The 16497-nt window shown below is 37.2% G+C and overlaps 2 protein-coding genes across 7 annotated transcripts in view; both read left to right on the top strand.

Annotated features, from left to right (window-relative positions):
- The window catches only part of M7BP (Myosin-7a binding protein), a 37528-nt gene that overhangs the window by 6036 nt on the left and 14995 nt on the right, over positions 1-16497 (top strand). The window contains exons 1-6 of one of the 6 annotated variants that reach the window (XM_064688051.1): positions 4816-5073; positions 5953-6101; positions 11416-11511; positions 11577-11818; positions 11883-12041; positions 12928-13017. In XM_064688051.1, coding sequence (XP_064544121.1) covers positions 4948-5073; positions 5953-6101; positions 11416-11511; positions 11577-11818; positions 11883-12041; positions 12928-13017 — 862 coding nt within the window. In that variant the 5' untranslated portion in view covers positions 4816-4947. Of the gene's footprint in view, positions 1-404; positions 1184-4815; positions 5074-5952; positions 6102-11415; positions 11512-11576; positions 11819-11882; positions 12042-12927; positions 13018-16193; positions 16479-16497 lie in introns of those variants that run through there. The other 5 variants (XM_064688052.1, XM_064688053.1, XM_064688054.1 and 2 more) reach the window with 5 other exon arrangements.
- On the top strand, positions 8907-10029 carry LOC135432406 (uncharacterized). The gene has a single exon (XM_064688098.1). The coding sequence runs from the start codon at positions 9518-9520 to the stop codon at positions 9830-9832; it is 315 nt and encodes a 104-aa protein (XP_064544168.1). The 5' UTR covers positions 8907-9517; the 3' UTR covers positions 9833-10029.

Raw genomic sequence — 16497 nt, 5'->3', positions numbered from 1 at the left:
GCTCATAAAAAAGTGAAATAGTGTATGTTGGCTTTTATGCTGGGCTTGTCACGGACATTAGTTACAGACCTAAAACTCGGAATATCTAGTTTACCAGCGGGAGACAGTTCTATTGTCTTTATTAAGGGCAGCTCCACTTTGAGCCAGGTTCAGTTCAATTGTCTTAATGTCTTTTTCACAGGCAGAAAGAGATTAATATATATAAGCCACTCCCACATGCGCCCCCCTCAAGTCAGGGCTTGAACCATAGACTTACAGTTTTAGAGTCACATAGACAAAAATTAAAGAAGAGCCTTAACAAATTTTTACTTTATTTATGCCCTACACTCTGTGCAGAGTATTGCGCAGTCGTCTGCAGTCGATGGCAACGTTCTTATTTATTAATTTTTATTTTTTGCTTGCAGTACAAAATGTTTCGTAAAGGCAAACACACGAGCTGTAGTGAAATTCTCTAACCCCCCACTCGCCAGGCCCGCGCCCATCCGAAATTTAAAATTTGTATATCGCTTCAGCTGATAAGCCCCAAATGGGCCCTGGTAAGAGGCCAAAAACAATGGCCAAAACGGGCGCGTAATTAACAACAAAATGCGCGCAGAGCGACAAGTGAATGCAAATAGCAGGAGAAAATAACAACAAAATACGGGAAAAAAAGTGTGTAAAATAGTGTTGAGAAGTGCGCGAGAATTCCCATTGACTGCTGAACTTGGCAGCGCAGCAGAGGCGCTGACGGCCGCTTCCCAGGCACTCGATTTGCATGTTTGCAACTGGCGCTACATCTACTCTACTCTACGTGTATGTGTGTGTGTGTGCGTGCGGAAATAGCTTAGCGCAAAAATTTTGTGATTAAAAGTGAACGTTTGTGTGTCAAGCGGGTTCAAGTGAAGCGAAAGCGCCAAATACCAAAAGCGAACAGCAACAAAAGCAAAAACAACAATAACAAAATGGCCGCCGACGCAACTGCAGTCAGCGCAGCAGCAACAACAGCAACAACAACAGCAGCGGGCGACAGCCCGCAGAGCAGCCCTGGACAGCAGCTGAACAGCAGCGTCGACAGCGGCATTGTCGTCCCAGAGATGGACACGCAAGCGTTGAAGCTGCGCCAGCGTCTGCAGCAATGCCAGCGCATTCTGCAGCTACTGCAACGGGATCAACCCACATACCAGCAGCTGCGCGATAGATTAAGGTTAGTTCCGTTTTTATCTATCGCAAATTACACGATTTCTTAATTGATTTGAACTGATTATTATCAATAGTAATAATTATTGATATTATTATTGATTATTTTTATTATTATTCTTATTATCATTTTTATATTATTATTATTTTGATTATTATCATTACTATTATTATTATTATTATTATTATTGTTATTATTATTATTAATATTATTATTATTATTATTATTATTATTATTATTATTATTATTATTATTATTATTGTTATTATTATTATTATTATTATTATTATTATTATTATTATTATTATTATTATTATTAAAATAGTATTATTATTATCATTATTATTACTATAATTATTATTATTATTGCTAAATGATGTTTATAATTATTATACTTTTTTATTATTATAATTATCACAATTAGTTTTTTAATCGCACTGGTTTCTATTTCATTTGGCTAAGATAATACCATATGTATACACGAGTCTGGGATTTGCGCCCGTTTTCCTGGAAAAAAAAGGATTGAATTTCTGATTATAGCTAAGAGACAGAAATAAGAGTTATGTCATATGATCTTACTGGAAACTTCTGAAAGTATCTATAATTAGTGTTATAGTAAATAAATTCATTGATCTTATCTTTTTCACTTTAAAGTCTTTTTTTAGTCGACTACCTCCTATGGGATCTTTTATGAAATTTTTCTTAAAGATGAAGACTTTAAGTAAAACCCACAAATATTTACGACTTTTACAACCCGAAACGCCAACATTTGCTTAAACTCAATCTGTTATATAAAGTTTTATTCGAATGAATTATGATTATTTTCATGGAAATTTCCCAATTACTTTGTCAGATATCCGACGCATACGACGCATAATTGTAAATTTATGATGGCCCGTGGCAAGGTATATTAAAAAATGCACAAGCTTGGGGGCAGCGGCCGTTGACGGATGTTGTTGATGATGGGCTTGGCAAACATCTTGTGGATCTTTCAATCTTTACATGCCACAACTGCCACAACTGCAGCTGCTGCTGTTTAGTCAGTTGTTTATTTGATTAGCATTTTGTTTGGGCGCGTTTCGAGTGCTTTTTATAGCCAACACACACACGCACACACAAAGTGCGACAAACTGCATCCATTAACGATTGTTATTGTTATTGTGGCAGGCGACTCTTGAGATTTGCAGTTTTTCAATTATTAATGCAAATTGTCGACCTCAATTGCGGCGAGAGGAAATTACACGAAATGACAAAATTCACAGGTGCAGTCAGCAATAAAATAATGCCAGCCGCATCTGAATGAGCTCTTCTGGGAATACATATGTTCCCACTCGACAGCCAACACAATAATGCATTAAAAAAAATCCGAAAAAAAAAAATAGATGAAAAATAAGCGAGAAAACTCTTTTCATTACTCATCTTCAAAATGCTTTTTATTGCCAAGTCAGACAGACTCCGCGATGAACACATCGTTAACAATTTTGTTAGCTGTATATGCTTACAGCTTGTGTAATATCGTCATTAACTTTAGCTCTTGCTTCTTGGCCAAGAATAACCCAAGCTATTATCAATATATGTATGTGCTACCTTTTGGATTCCTGTACGAACATCCACTCAAATACTATGTCTAATGAGTCTATACGAAATTGCTTGAATTCGCTTGAGTTGAATATATTAATAATAATATGATAATGTTATAAGTTTTATTTTACAAAGATTTTTCATTTTAGAGAACTTAAACGACTTTCAGTAACCTTTCTTTAGGCTTCATTTAGCATCTTTCGGTTAGATCTCAGAAATTATCTTGAGAGTTAAATCTTAATAGTTTTCTTCTAGCTTCTCTTTTGTCTCTGGGAGTCTCTTGAGAGTTAAAGCCTAATATTTCTTCTTCTAGATCTCTCTTTCTCTCTCTCTCTCCTTCGCTCTCCCTCTCTCTGAATGGTTCTTCTTCTATCTCTACCTTTTTCCTCAACTATCTGCCTGTCTCTCTTACCCTCTTCTCTTGTAGCGCACAAGATATTCGGCTTAAATTAAACTTTTGCTTTTTTTTTTTTTGAATATTTACGCCAACTTCCAGCACATACTTAATTCACCTTGCGTCTTATCAGTGATAAAAGCGTGCTCGACTTGTGTCTATCTTATCACGAAAATCGTAATTAATTTGATGAATGCCAATTAATTGGCCTGCCAAATCGACAGCAGACCCAATTGGAATGTGTTCAGCTCGTTTTGTTGATTCGTTTGCAAGTCTCTCATCGATTTTCAGATTTGTTTGGCCAAGTTCAGCGGCACATGCCACAAAGCGCGGCCCCAACTGGCGGTTGCTTTGTGGCAGCCACAATTTGCATAATGCCAAGAGCTGGCTAATGAGAAAGTCATTGAGCTGTCCCTTTAGCCTATTTTGTCTCTACCTTTGTTGTCCATTTGTCGCTCTTTCCCTCCGCTTTTGATTCTTTGTTATCTTCGCGGCAAACGCGATTTATTTTTTCCTCACGGCCAGAAACTATGACTAACTAAGTCCAGTTCCACTTTGGATACTCGCCACAACGCACACAAAAATAAAATAAAACAATACAAATTCCCATAAATAATATAAATTCAAAATTTATAATTATATTAAAAATCCAGCCCAATTTTCTGTATAAAATTGTTGCTCTTGAACAAATGTCCCAATTATAAGGCGCTTGTGATATAACCTCAAAAATCTTGACACTTATCTGTGAAATTTTTCGTAACGTTCGTTGCTTCTTCTTTCTTTTTTTTTTTTGAATTTTTGTTGTTGTCCCTTTATTATTATTATTATTATGATTATTTATTTATCATTGTGCTGGCGGCGCGTTGTTATCAAATCAAAAGCCGCAAAAAGCGAATACCTGACTTTTTTTTTTAAAACAAAAACAAACAAAACGCAAGACTATATAATACCCCTCCGTATATATCTACAACAATAATAAATAGCGTCAAACTGCAAAAAAAAAAATAAATGGGGAAAAAAAGTAAAAAGTAAACCCAACAACGCAGTGGCAGTCGCAGTCTTGAGTTTTCTACCTTTGCGTTAAGATCGGCGAGATCTTGGCCAAGTCAGTTAGTTAGTAGCTGGCGGGAAAAGTAGGTAAATGGCCAAGAGCAAAAGAAGTGCACGCAATTTCTTATGAGCAGATACGACTGGAGACTCTGCCACGTGATTGTAATCAGCCGGAGGTTGAGATTGGCCCGGGGCCAATCAACTTCGGCTCAATTAACGAGCGCCGCGTTCGCAAAAAATGTTTATAAAAATATCGAAGGCAAAAAAAAAAAAAGTGATTGATAATCGCTGTAAAAATACTTGAATGCAAAGCAAAAAGTTCTCAGCTCGGTTAATTATTTATTCAAAGCTGACGCCGTGAAGTTTACTTAAGCGCAAGACGAAAATTCATAGTTGAAGAGACAACAATTATTAAAAACTATTAATATAAGCGACTTTGATGTCCGCCCAAGTGAATAAAACATTTGTCATGTTTTTGCATTGAAGCACACACAATTGACGCTGACCAGTGTTAGACAACGTGCCAAAGCATCTTGATATAAAACCTTTGATCACGCCCCGAAAACTTTAACATATATTCTCGACAAGACAGGAAACTTCTTTGCATTAATCAGTTATGTTTAATCTCCAAACGACTCAGAAGTAAACAAGTAAACAAATACATTCGTGATTGATAGTGATTAAAAATAACTCTGAGAGCACACGCTGAGCGTGTTTTATCACCTGATAAGCAGGTACACGGGTTATGAGTTTGTACCCCGTCCAAGCTTCAATTTGTGAAAAGCTGTTTGGTATTTTGATAAAAAACTGCAGTGCAGGAAGATATCTGACAACAATTTATGCTGTCAATTACAGTGAAACCGACTTAAAAGTACATATGTATTTCCGATTAATCATGCAGTTGCTTTACTTGCTTTGTTTGGCATTCAAATCTTACAATTAATCACGCTCTCCTTTCTAAAAAGTACCGCTATTAATCAGGATTAATCACGAATACAATAATCATAATCGAAAATTTTTCATATATTGATTTATATTTAACAAGCTTTAAGCTTCAAGTCACTTGATTTCGATTGCAGTCTTGCAATGATTGATTTGTTGAAGCTTTCAAAAGCTTTTAGAGATTTATGTGCTGTAAAGCGCAATAAACTGATTTAGGCTTCCAGTGTTTAATCAGTCTCAGAAAATACCCGAATTTAGTCATTCATTTTAAACAGTTGTGCATTTAATTTGCTAAAACATTAAAAAGTGTTTCGTAAGTGAATGTGTAAAAGTTCTAAAAACATAACCCAACGATTTATCATTTATTTCTTGCAAGCAATACAGCTTGCAAATGCTTTAAGTTAATGTTTAATCATTGCAACAAGTCAGTTATATATAAAAGTGGGATAAAAGTAGAATTCTCGGAGCTGTCACAAGTCGACACTTAAAACTCAACTACCCTGCGTAGAGCATGCCATTTAGCACCTGAAAGCTGAAAGCTTGAGGCAAATGTATATATATACTTATTACTTAACGCAGTTACGTGTATTCACGTTTATGTGGCATTGAGATAAGAAATGTACAGCAACAATGTCAAAGGCAGTGATAGCCATATCTCTTACCATTCGAGACTGATAATCCGGCCAAGAACTATTGCCAGATTGAGTTCGTGTTTGGGTTTTTGTTGGGCCAGCAAACGTGTTGTGTGCTTCAATGTTTGAACATCGGATTCAATGACAAACGACAAATGACAAATACATTTTCGCAGTGTTGCAAGCGTCTGGCGCGACCCTACATCTGCCTCATGGAGCTGCCAATGTATCGTGGCAACAACAATCTCTTCCTGGGCCTGACCAGCGTGCTGGGCTTGATTGGAGGCGCCTATCTGCTGCAATGTGGCGCCCAACATTTGCTCAGGTGAGTGCCAGCCAGACGTTTAGCCCACCAACTAGCTGAACCTGCTACGTGATACGCACAATTAAATGCCACTTGTCGCACGTGCAGCGCATTTCTGTGCGCCAACTTGGAGTTGGCCATTTGCTCTGGCATCCGAAATGGACCGCAGCTTAACAGCTTCATTTTCATTTCGGATTTTCATTTTCAGTTCAGTTACGTGTTGATTACGTTTGCGTGTGTTAGCAAAAAAAGAGTATTTAAAAAATTGCACAAACTAACTGAATTGATATAATTGATGTCGAGCCGTGTTTGGGTTGGATACCCTGTACTAAATAATAACAGGGTTTAACCGTGGTTGTAGATGTATGTAACAGGCAGAAAATAAGCATCGAATAATATAGAGATCTGCCAAGCGTCTGCCCGCCAAAGGATTTCAGATTGGCCAATTTTCGATTGCGTTCCACGAAATCGATAAATATCGATTGGCAGCCTAGCTTAGCTTGTTGGAGCATATGTCGAATAATATAGAGATCTGCTATGCGTGTATCCGCCACGGGCTTAAAGATTGGCAAATCAACGATAGGTGTACACGAAATCGATAAATATCGATTGGCAGTCTAGCTTGTTGAGCATAACTCGGGAATTAAAAGGCCTAGAGACACCAAATTTGGTATCTCGGTTCTTTCAGCTGCATGCCGTGCTTCAAAGAAAGTTCAAGCATTTGCTACAGCAACTCGCTGTTGGGTGCAGGGTATCTCCTAGTCTTTCAGGCTCGATTAGAGTACTCTTGGTTTTTTGTTTCGGCTCTGGTTTGTCTTATTCGGCAGGTGGCGGCAGCGCTCAATTTGATTTCCTCAGCAGCTTGTGTAATAATTTGATTCGCCAATGTCTTTAATTGGTCAGCGGCAGCTGTTGCCAATTTCGATTGTCTATCGATTATTGTTTACCGTTGTACATTTCATAACAATGTGCCACAAATTGGCAAACGCCCCGAAGCGGAAATCGTTAAGAACCCTTGGCTAACGGTAGCTGTGTCTATATGGCATATATATATATATATATATATATAAGTACAACACGAATTGACAATACCAATTAGCTGGAAATATTCTCTTGTTGTCTGCCCAGGCTAATTAAGCGCTTGTTTATGGTACCATGCATATATTGAGTATTAGTAATACTTGGAAAAACATTGCTTCTTTTTTTTCTCCATATTTCAATTGTGTAAACAATCATCGGCTGGCATTTTACACTGTACCAAGCTCACTTTCTGTACAATGGGTGCTGTGACTGGCACTGAAAAAGCTGAAATAGCTGAAAACTGAAAACGAGAGACGCTTCATGCATAAATGGAAAGTCAGTCAGCCAGTTTATGGCTTAATAATTACAATTAACGCCTGTCAACGTCAGTTGGCCAAAGTATTTAATGCACAAGTCCGTTACACTAGCAGAAAATGGGCACTAAACAAGTCAGCAGTTAAAAAACTTTAAAATATGTTTAAAAAACCTTTAACCAAATAAGTTTTTAAGTTTAGTTGCGCAATTGACACTTAAAGCTTTAATGTGTTCAGATTTGCTTGCAAATACAAAGCATAAAACAGCTTTAAAAGCACATGAAAGCTTTAAGTGATATAATAGATAGACAGTACAGACTCATTTAAAGTTAAGAAAAACTAATTGTTCTATTATACAGTTAAGTCAGCTTAACTCAAATTAAAAGCAAATGAAAGTAATGTGGGTTATTTTTTTTTTCTTAAATATTTGTCCAAATTCCTAAATGCCTTAACCTGCTTTTGCTGCGTTAAATTCTTTAATGTGACTCGAAATGGGAATCAAAACTGGTTGAATTTAGATTCAAGTCACAAACGCAGCAAGTGAAAAGCCACAAAAAAAATGTGTAACAAATGTGACAGAGAATTCATTTTTCTGTGACTACGAAAGTGGTTAAAAAGCAGTCAAAGCGAGTTTTTGGCAGTTGAAAAATGCACAATTTCTAAAGATATTAAAAAAGAATCAAGTGTTGCCAAACAAGTGTTGCATATCGTCAAAGCGCATGAAATATTTTTGTAGCATGCTTTCAGGCGAAAGCTAATTGAGAGCTGATCCAAACTCACAACTCAGTTTTGTGCATTAAAAACGTGTGCAAATTGTAAAGCTACATGTTTGCGGTTAATGTTAGTATAAACACAATGAATACCTGTAAATTGCTTTTGTTTTTATTGTTTTGCCACACGGCAGCAGCAAATTAGCAATTGAGGCATTGACACTGGCAATGAGTCTGAAAGTCAAGTGCATAAAACGTATTGCACAACAATCATTGAGAAGATGTAGATACATATATATTATTTATAGCATGTTTTGTTTTGATGTTGTTTTTAAATGTTTCTTAAAAAATAGAAACCCGTTTAATTTTGGGCGCCATTTATTAGTCAGCGCATCATTGGACAGTCCAATAAATTCACAAATTCCAATAGCGACAATTTTCAAAATAAAAAAATTAATATGCATAAATAACATTTTATTGAAATCAAAACCCGTTTGCGGAATCTTGTATATTCTACAACAATCTCAATTTGCAATGAATAATGAAGTCGCAGATTAAGAAAAGAAAATGCTAGACAACAAACAATTAATCAACATTAAAAACGAATTTCGAGTGTGGTAGCTGGCAGCATCAGCTGTCCCGGTCTCGGTCCCGGTTGTCCAACACTGTTCCAGTGCTGCCTGTAAGCCGTCAGCCGTCAGCCTTGCCAAGCTTTTCTCTTGCCAGCTGTAAATGGCACTTTTTAATTTTATGGGCCTCTGGCAACGCGTGAATTACTCAAAAAGAAATAGAAAAAAACTTTAAAGCTCTTACGTCATCAACGAGCTTGTCTGGCTCTGTCTATCCGCATGTCTAGCTTTTATGTTTGTTTGCTTGCCTCACTCTCTCACCCGCCCGCTCTCCCGCTCTCTCGCTCTCGCACGCTGTTTCGTCGCTCTGCTTTCTATGCAAAAAAACCGGCATAAGCTGCGTGCGTCGACGTCGCTGCCTGGCGCTCAGCTGTTGGCCGCACAAGGCGCGCTCGAAGCGAACTGCGCATAACAAAACCAAAGCTGGTGCGAGAAAGTTGTCGGCGCGCGCTTTGCAAAAACTGTGAATAAAAAGAAACACGACTCGCAATCGATTCAAACTTGAACATAGAACAAAAAGAAGAAGAAGAAAAATAACAACAATTTTGCTGCCATGCACCAAAGCAACAGCAAACACAGTGCCAAAAATTTACAGTACGAAATCAGAAAACAATCCATGAGATAAACAACAACATTCAGAGAAAAAGCACACAAAACAAATTGAAACATAGCAACAACAACAACAACAACAACAGCAACAACAATCACAATCGTCCAGCGCCAGAAACCGAAATAGCGACATTTAACCAGCATAATCCAGCAGCATGTTGATTACGTCCGTTGTGGTATGCCAGGTGGAGAAATTGCTCTGCACGCCCATCAGCTTTGCGGTATTCGCCTTTCTGTTCATGGCCTGCACCATGGAGGTGGTCCTGCTCAAGCTGACAACCAGTGCACACATCTTTGGCCGTCCGCCCAACCACGATGACTGGGACGAGGGCAGCGAGCACGAGGAGGATATCTACTATGAGAATTTGGAGAACAACTACGAGCATTGGGCGCGCAGGCGCATGCGATATCATCAGCGGCAACAGCAGCTGCTACAACAACAACAACAGCAACAACAACAACTTCTATAGGGATTTGCCCGTTTTCTAATGTATATACGACTGAGTTTTCTCCAATTTAGGCTAAGCCAAATTTCTACAAAGTTGACGCCTTTATTTTTTTATCATTTTCGGTTTCGTTTGCGTGTAAACAATTGCAAAATTTTCTGCCAATTCATTGAAACCAAAAGAGAAAAGCGAAAAAAGAATAAGAGAAAAATAAAAACAAATTTGTGGATTAGTTGATATTTTGTGCACGTTGTTAACAAACCAATATATACAAATATATACAAAAAAAAAACTGAAAAAAAAATTAAATAAAATATATTTATACATATATATAAATACATATACACATATAATTTCGAGTATTCGGTTTCTATTACGTGCATTTGTTTTGTATAGAAATTTGCATAAATTGTAAATGACTGACATAATCATAATATTATCTACATATTACATCAATACATACAATCAATATGCAAACAGCACATGTATCATACTATACAGTACTGTATATATATATATATATATATAATCCCCATAAAATAAGCAATAAATGTAATTTAAGTTTTGCGTGTGATGTTACCAAAATGGTTTTCCGTTATACTCTTTTGCTATGTTCTGATTAATAAATTAATACAAGTAGCTTGTAAATAAACTGCAAGTCATCTTAAAGAATTTCTTTTTTCACTGATCAAACTGGTTTTACTTTGGTTCTTCTTACTCAATGAATGTGATGTGGTGTTCCCAATATGGTTTTCTTACAAAAACATACTTTCAATACCGTTATACTATGTCCAGTGTTGTAAGCTTTCTTAACTTATAGTTCAATATATACAAGTAGCTTGTTAGCAAACTGCAAGTCATTTTATGGAATTTTTACTTTAATCGAATCAAACTGGTTGAACTGCGGCTTTTCTTTCTCATTTTCCCTTATGCAATCGATGATATGTGCTTTAACATGGTTTTCCAACGTATGCAAGCTGTTATACAATGTCCAGTGTTGTAAGCTCTCTCAAGCATGTGCAAGTAGCTTGTAAATGAATTGTGATAAATTTTTCTTTTTTTTTTTACTCGTCAAACTGGTCCATGTGGTTTTTCTTCCGCATTTCCACTGATGCAATGGATAAAAAAATAATTAAGAGAGTGTGAAAATGGTAAAGTTTAATTGAAGTCTCGATTTAACTACGGAACTTGTTTTCAATATATAGAAACATGAAATATAGAATCGCTTATGAATGTTGTTTTCTGTTTCGTTAACTAATTATACATATTGTGGCAAAAAAACAAAAAATCTGAAATTAAACAGAAATTAGCAAAACGTAACCTTCACAGAGTTGTTTAACCTTTTGGCAACAATTCGGATCTTTCTTGGCTAATTTGAAAATTGGTTCTGCGTCACAAGCCGAAACCAAATCGATGCAAATTGATGCTAAAAGGAAAAAGTATACAAAAGAGAGACTTGAAATTGTGTCAAGAATCGGTGCTTGAATATCCAGAGATAAAGCTAAGCAAACAGTTATAATTCATTTGCATAAGTTGATTAGCCTTAAAATAGCTATTTTTATCGAGCTTTTTTAATTGAATTTATGCCTGTTTCTTTTGATTTGCAGCAAAATAGCTGTTAAGAAGAAGAAGGCGAATGCCAGCGCGGAGCAGCACAGCTGCAATGTCTGCTGTGCGGACCTGGATCTAAGCAGTGCCAAAAAGTAAGCAACAAATCACCAGCCACGCCTCCTCAGGCCCTCTCTAACACCGTGCACCTAATTCACAGCTACGTCACATGTTGCACGTGTGGCAAGCACGTGTGCCGCGGCATCAAGTGCGCCGATTGGCTGCCAAAGGCGGCGCAATGGGTATGCGAACTGTGCCACAGCTCGAAGCAGTCGCTGGAGCAGACCTCCTCCTGGGTGGCCGAACAAATGTCCTTCAATCAGCAAAAGTTCGTTTATCCTTTGCGCGCACGCAGCGAAATTTATATTCCCATCAGTGCCGAAATGGCCGACAGCTCGATGCGTAAGTAAAATGCCGCCCAAAACTAGCCAATTTACAGCTAAGTCCTGCCTCGCATTTCCCGCAGACTTCGAGAGCGTCAGCCAAGTCGGCGCCAACAGCGTGACCCTAATGAATATGGACGAGCGCAGCCGCATCCGCGAATACGTCGAGGAAATTGTGGCGGAAATGCTCGGCGGCAATCTCGATCACATCAAAGTCGGTCAATTGTCCAAAAGCGAGAACTGTAAGTAAAAACATAAAACATGGTCTCAGATTGGCTTAGATTTGATTAGTGCAAATGCAATTGTCGGAGCACTCGGGAGTGCAAATTCGCTCAATTGTTGCGAATTAAAAGAGCAGCTGGATAATATAGTAAACCCGCTTGTATATATAACTATATACCGTCTGGTCTACCCTAGGCATACAGTCTAAAGTTCTAGCTACGCACCTATATATGCTCTGCTTTTTATGCAGTCTTAATTAGGGCAATGAACCAAGTCAGTTTGCCTGGTTCCCAATTCCAGAAACGCTGCAATTTCGCAAGAAAAGAAATATATATTTCTCTAAAGCACCCAAAAGTATGCAGCAGAAAATAGTCCAAGCCAAGCTCAAATAAAGTCGTTCAATTCTCTCTTTAGCAAAGTTATTTGATAGCAATAGGTATTTAAAGAAAACATTTTTTCAGAGCTATCATAACAATATTTTAAAGGTTTTTTATCCAAATTTTAATACTCAAAGAATCTAGCTTCTTTAAAAAATAGCGCTATTAGATTTAAATGCAAGCCATAAGCCTTTTCTATTTTGTCTGAAAAAAACCTTCTTTAAACAAACTAGATACGATATAATCTAACTGAAGAGCTCAAAGAAGCTTTGGGGATTAAATAACTGTTGTTTTCTAAGAAATAAATCTCTTACTCCTCCATCAAAGTAAAAGCTTTTAAAGCTCTTTGAGTAAAAGCACGCGCTCACAAGAAACTATTGCATACCTGCTGTTGCTTTTCGAGCTAAAGCTTTGGCTCTACTGACAGCTGAAGCTTTTGGCAATGTTCATTGCATACTTAATGTTAAATTTTATCAACATACACATACACACACTCACACACACACATTTACAATCACACTGCACACAGACCTGCAGCTGTTTGATAAATATCATGCGAAACTGAGCAACCTGTTTATCAACGTGGAGAACGCTTTGTGCGCTCGTCCGTTCAAGGGAGGTAAGTCGTAGCGAGTCCTGTCTAATGTACTATGTATGTGGCATGTGCCACGCCCTAACATGATGTAGTGCTGCCTGCTATCTGCTATCTAAATTGAATGCTGTATAACCTGCTCGTATCTGGGCATGAATCATGGCCATCAAATCGTATATCGTATTTATAATGCACGTAGATAGCTGTATGTATATGTATATGTCTGGATGACTCTCAGTTTGTCGTATACGTGATGTTGTAATAATGCTGACCAAAAAACTGAGGCAATCGTTGATTATGTAGCGAAAATTCTATATGACTATCAGTAAATAATAAAGACCAACTAAAATAAACAAAACTAAACTAAAATCGCGGTCAACACTCATTGATAACAGCGACACACACACACACACACACACACACACACACACGCACACACAGAGACACAGACACACTTGATAAGGCAAAGCATATGGAGCTGATAAGGGATTTGTGTCTGGTCTATTGAAATACCGACAAGTACAACACTTTGTAAGCACATTTAAGCACATTGTAGCGACAGTTGGCCTTAACCAGATGACAAGCCGAGATACACGCGCATTAATCATACGCAACGTGCGCCGACATCGCTCACCAACTGGTTCCAGCAGCTGCAAATTGACAATTTACACGGCTAGTCGAGGCAACTTCAACGAGTTTCCATTTTGGAGTTTAGAGTTTAGAGTTTGAGTGCCTTAAAATGCCCCATCATTCAAATTACAAAGTCAAACATGTTCGTCTCTCGAGGGTGTAATAACTTAGAGACATGCTAACTCGTCGATTGCAAATAAACATGTCAATCACTTCAAGCCGTTGGCACTAACAAAAACCTATATATACATTTCTGCTACGAAAACAGGAAACTAGCTATTTCTGAAATTTCTGAAATATACTTTTTTTAATTGTGTTAACGTTTTATCGCACGCAACACATTCCATTCCTGCGTATGTCAAATATAATGCAATCAATTTAGTCGACTTTTACGAATCCAGAAAGACATTTCTTGTCAAGATCGAGCATTATTTACCCGAGCTATGATTAAGTGTTTTGTTTTTTAATAAAGTTACCTAAAGTCAAATCTTGATAATCTATTAAAATCCTGCGGATCACGACTATCAATCAGGCAGTTTTCTGATTTCCACATACGCTGGGATACTTTTTCACGACTCACATCACATTAGAAGCAACAATAAAAATTTCATCAAGCTAGCTTTAACGGTTTGGGCTCTGCGTTGATCATCAATCAGTCAGGCAGTCAGTCAGTCAGTCAATCAATCAATAGGAACAAACTATTCTAAAACTCAGCAATAAAAACAATAAAAAACTGAGCATTCTAGCTTCTTCGACATGTTGATTAGCAATCAGTCAGTCAGTCAATCACTGACTCAGCCAATCAATCAGAATAAACTGTAGTTTCAAGCATATTAAGGCTTTCCTTAGATATAATTTCAAGCTGGTTTCAGGCTTATTTATAAGTCTAAAATTGTATTTTAAATATTCAAAAATTAATCATGTCTTAAAATATGCTCTAAGCCGGACTCTTACAGACAAAATACTAATAATATCTATATAGCACAAAGTAATTTTTTTTTTGAATATGGCAAAGTTTAAAGACTTAAAATTTTGTGCTCAATTCTCATAGAGAGAATCCGAGCACAATGCTCGCGAATATCGAAATACCTTAATAAACAAAAGCGAACTGTTTGTATGCCATTACAAAGCTATAGATATGTCTATAACTGTGTGTGTGAGAGTGTGTGTGTGTGTGTGTGTTGGCACACTCACACGTTGTTAGCTGCTGCTGCTGCTGCTGCGGCTGCTTGCGGCAGTTGCCAGACGCAACGCGCGCTGATCGCAACGTTTTGGCCGCGCGCCGAGCAGCTAAAAGCCGGGTGAAAAATTATAAAAAAAATAAAATCACATAAAATAACGTTTTTTACGTCAAAGCGTGCAAAGTAAAAGCAAAAAAAGAAAAAAGCAAGTGCCCAAAAGTGATAATGATAACATAGAAAAGCAACAAGAAAATAAAAGAAAGACGCATAGTAAAAAGTAAAGTAAAGAAACCAAATAGACTGCGAACAAATACATATATATGTGTATATATATATGCTGTGCAGATAACAGATAACACACACACACACACACACACACAGTTACTCAGCTCTTGATCTTATGTATATGCCAACCTTGACCCTCTGAATAAAGTGTACATATTAGTTAGCAAAAAAATAAACAACAAAACTCCAAACGTGGCCTAAAGAGCAAAACCAGGAAAAAATATTTAATCAATGTTAATAAATATTAATGATGGCTTCGAGCGCACAAGATTATGCGCCAAAATATGCTAAATTAATCTCACGACTTTAAACACATTTTATAAATGTGCAAATGTGTGTGTGTGTGTGTTTATAGATAAATTAAACAAGTTAAGAGCTATATTTAAACGTGTAAAAGTTAATAACTAAATGCTTAAGTAGTAGAAGCAGGAACTTTGAACTGAACTTGACTTGTGCACCTTGCACAGCACACTTAGACTATATATATATAGGGTATACTTAGCTATGATCTGTGCCGGTTGAGGTTCAGCTTGTCTAGTTCAGGTTCAGCTCTGCTTCATTAATGACAGCCGTATGCAAAAAGCGCCAGATACATTTCAATCTTTGACATTTTGTCAATGACTAACGGCACTCAAGCGATACACACACACACTCACTCACACACACAAGCACACTCGCACACACACAATAGACATGTCAGCGAGGCGATAAAGAAATTTAGTGGCTTTTGTAAAGGCAAAATAGATAACTTGAGGTTATTAATTATGTTTTTACCGCTAAAAAGAAAAACAAGATATTAGCACAAAAGCGGCTCAAAAGATACATTTATTTTGCGCTTTGTTTTGTTTTGTTTACAATGCGTGGAGATACAAATACATACATACAAATATATTTATCCATTTATATTTATTTTCTTTGAGCCTGGACTTTGGGTTTGCGAACTGCTCAAGCGTTTAGCTCAGCTTTAAATATACAAATTTATGGTTGAAAGGGGGCTGGTTAATGCGGCGTATGCGTAATTTGCCACTCAAAGAGTGTATTACATGTGTCAGTGTGTGTGTCTTAATTAAAACCGGAACATAAATAAATATTTACACAGGCCAAATACAAATAAATACAAATACGGCATTAGCGACAGTTAAATAAAAAACAAATACAATAAATAAAAACAATAAACAAATACGGCAACTAATTCATATTGATGTTGGCCCAAAGTGAATACTCAACCTATTCATATATGTAACTGAATAGCTGAATAGTCGCGTCGTCGAATACCCGTTTTTTCTGTGTGTGCATGCAGCATGGACTTTACATTGGGCCTGATAACTGGCATGTATGCCGTCGTAGCTGTAATTGTATTTTACGTTGTTTACGTCATTGAGGTGAAATTAGGTATGCCTTCTCCTCAATC

The sequence above is a fragment of the Drosophila montana genome, unplaced genomic scaffold, assembly GCF_035044405.1.
Source record: "Drosophila montana isolate Dmon_TW-CO22-7 unplaced genomic scaffold, ASM3504440v1 contig_3200_1, whole genome shotgun sequence".
In the NCBI taxonomy this organism is placed as follows: Eukaryota; Metazoa; Arthropoda; class Insecta; order Diptera; family Drosophilidae; genus Drosophila; species Drosophila montana.
This window is presented reverse-complemented; position numbering and strand designations above follow the sequence as displayed.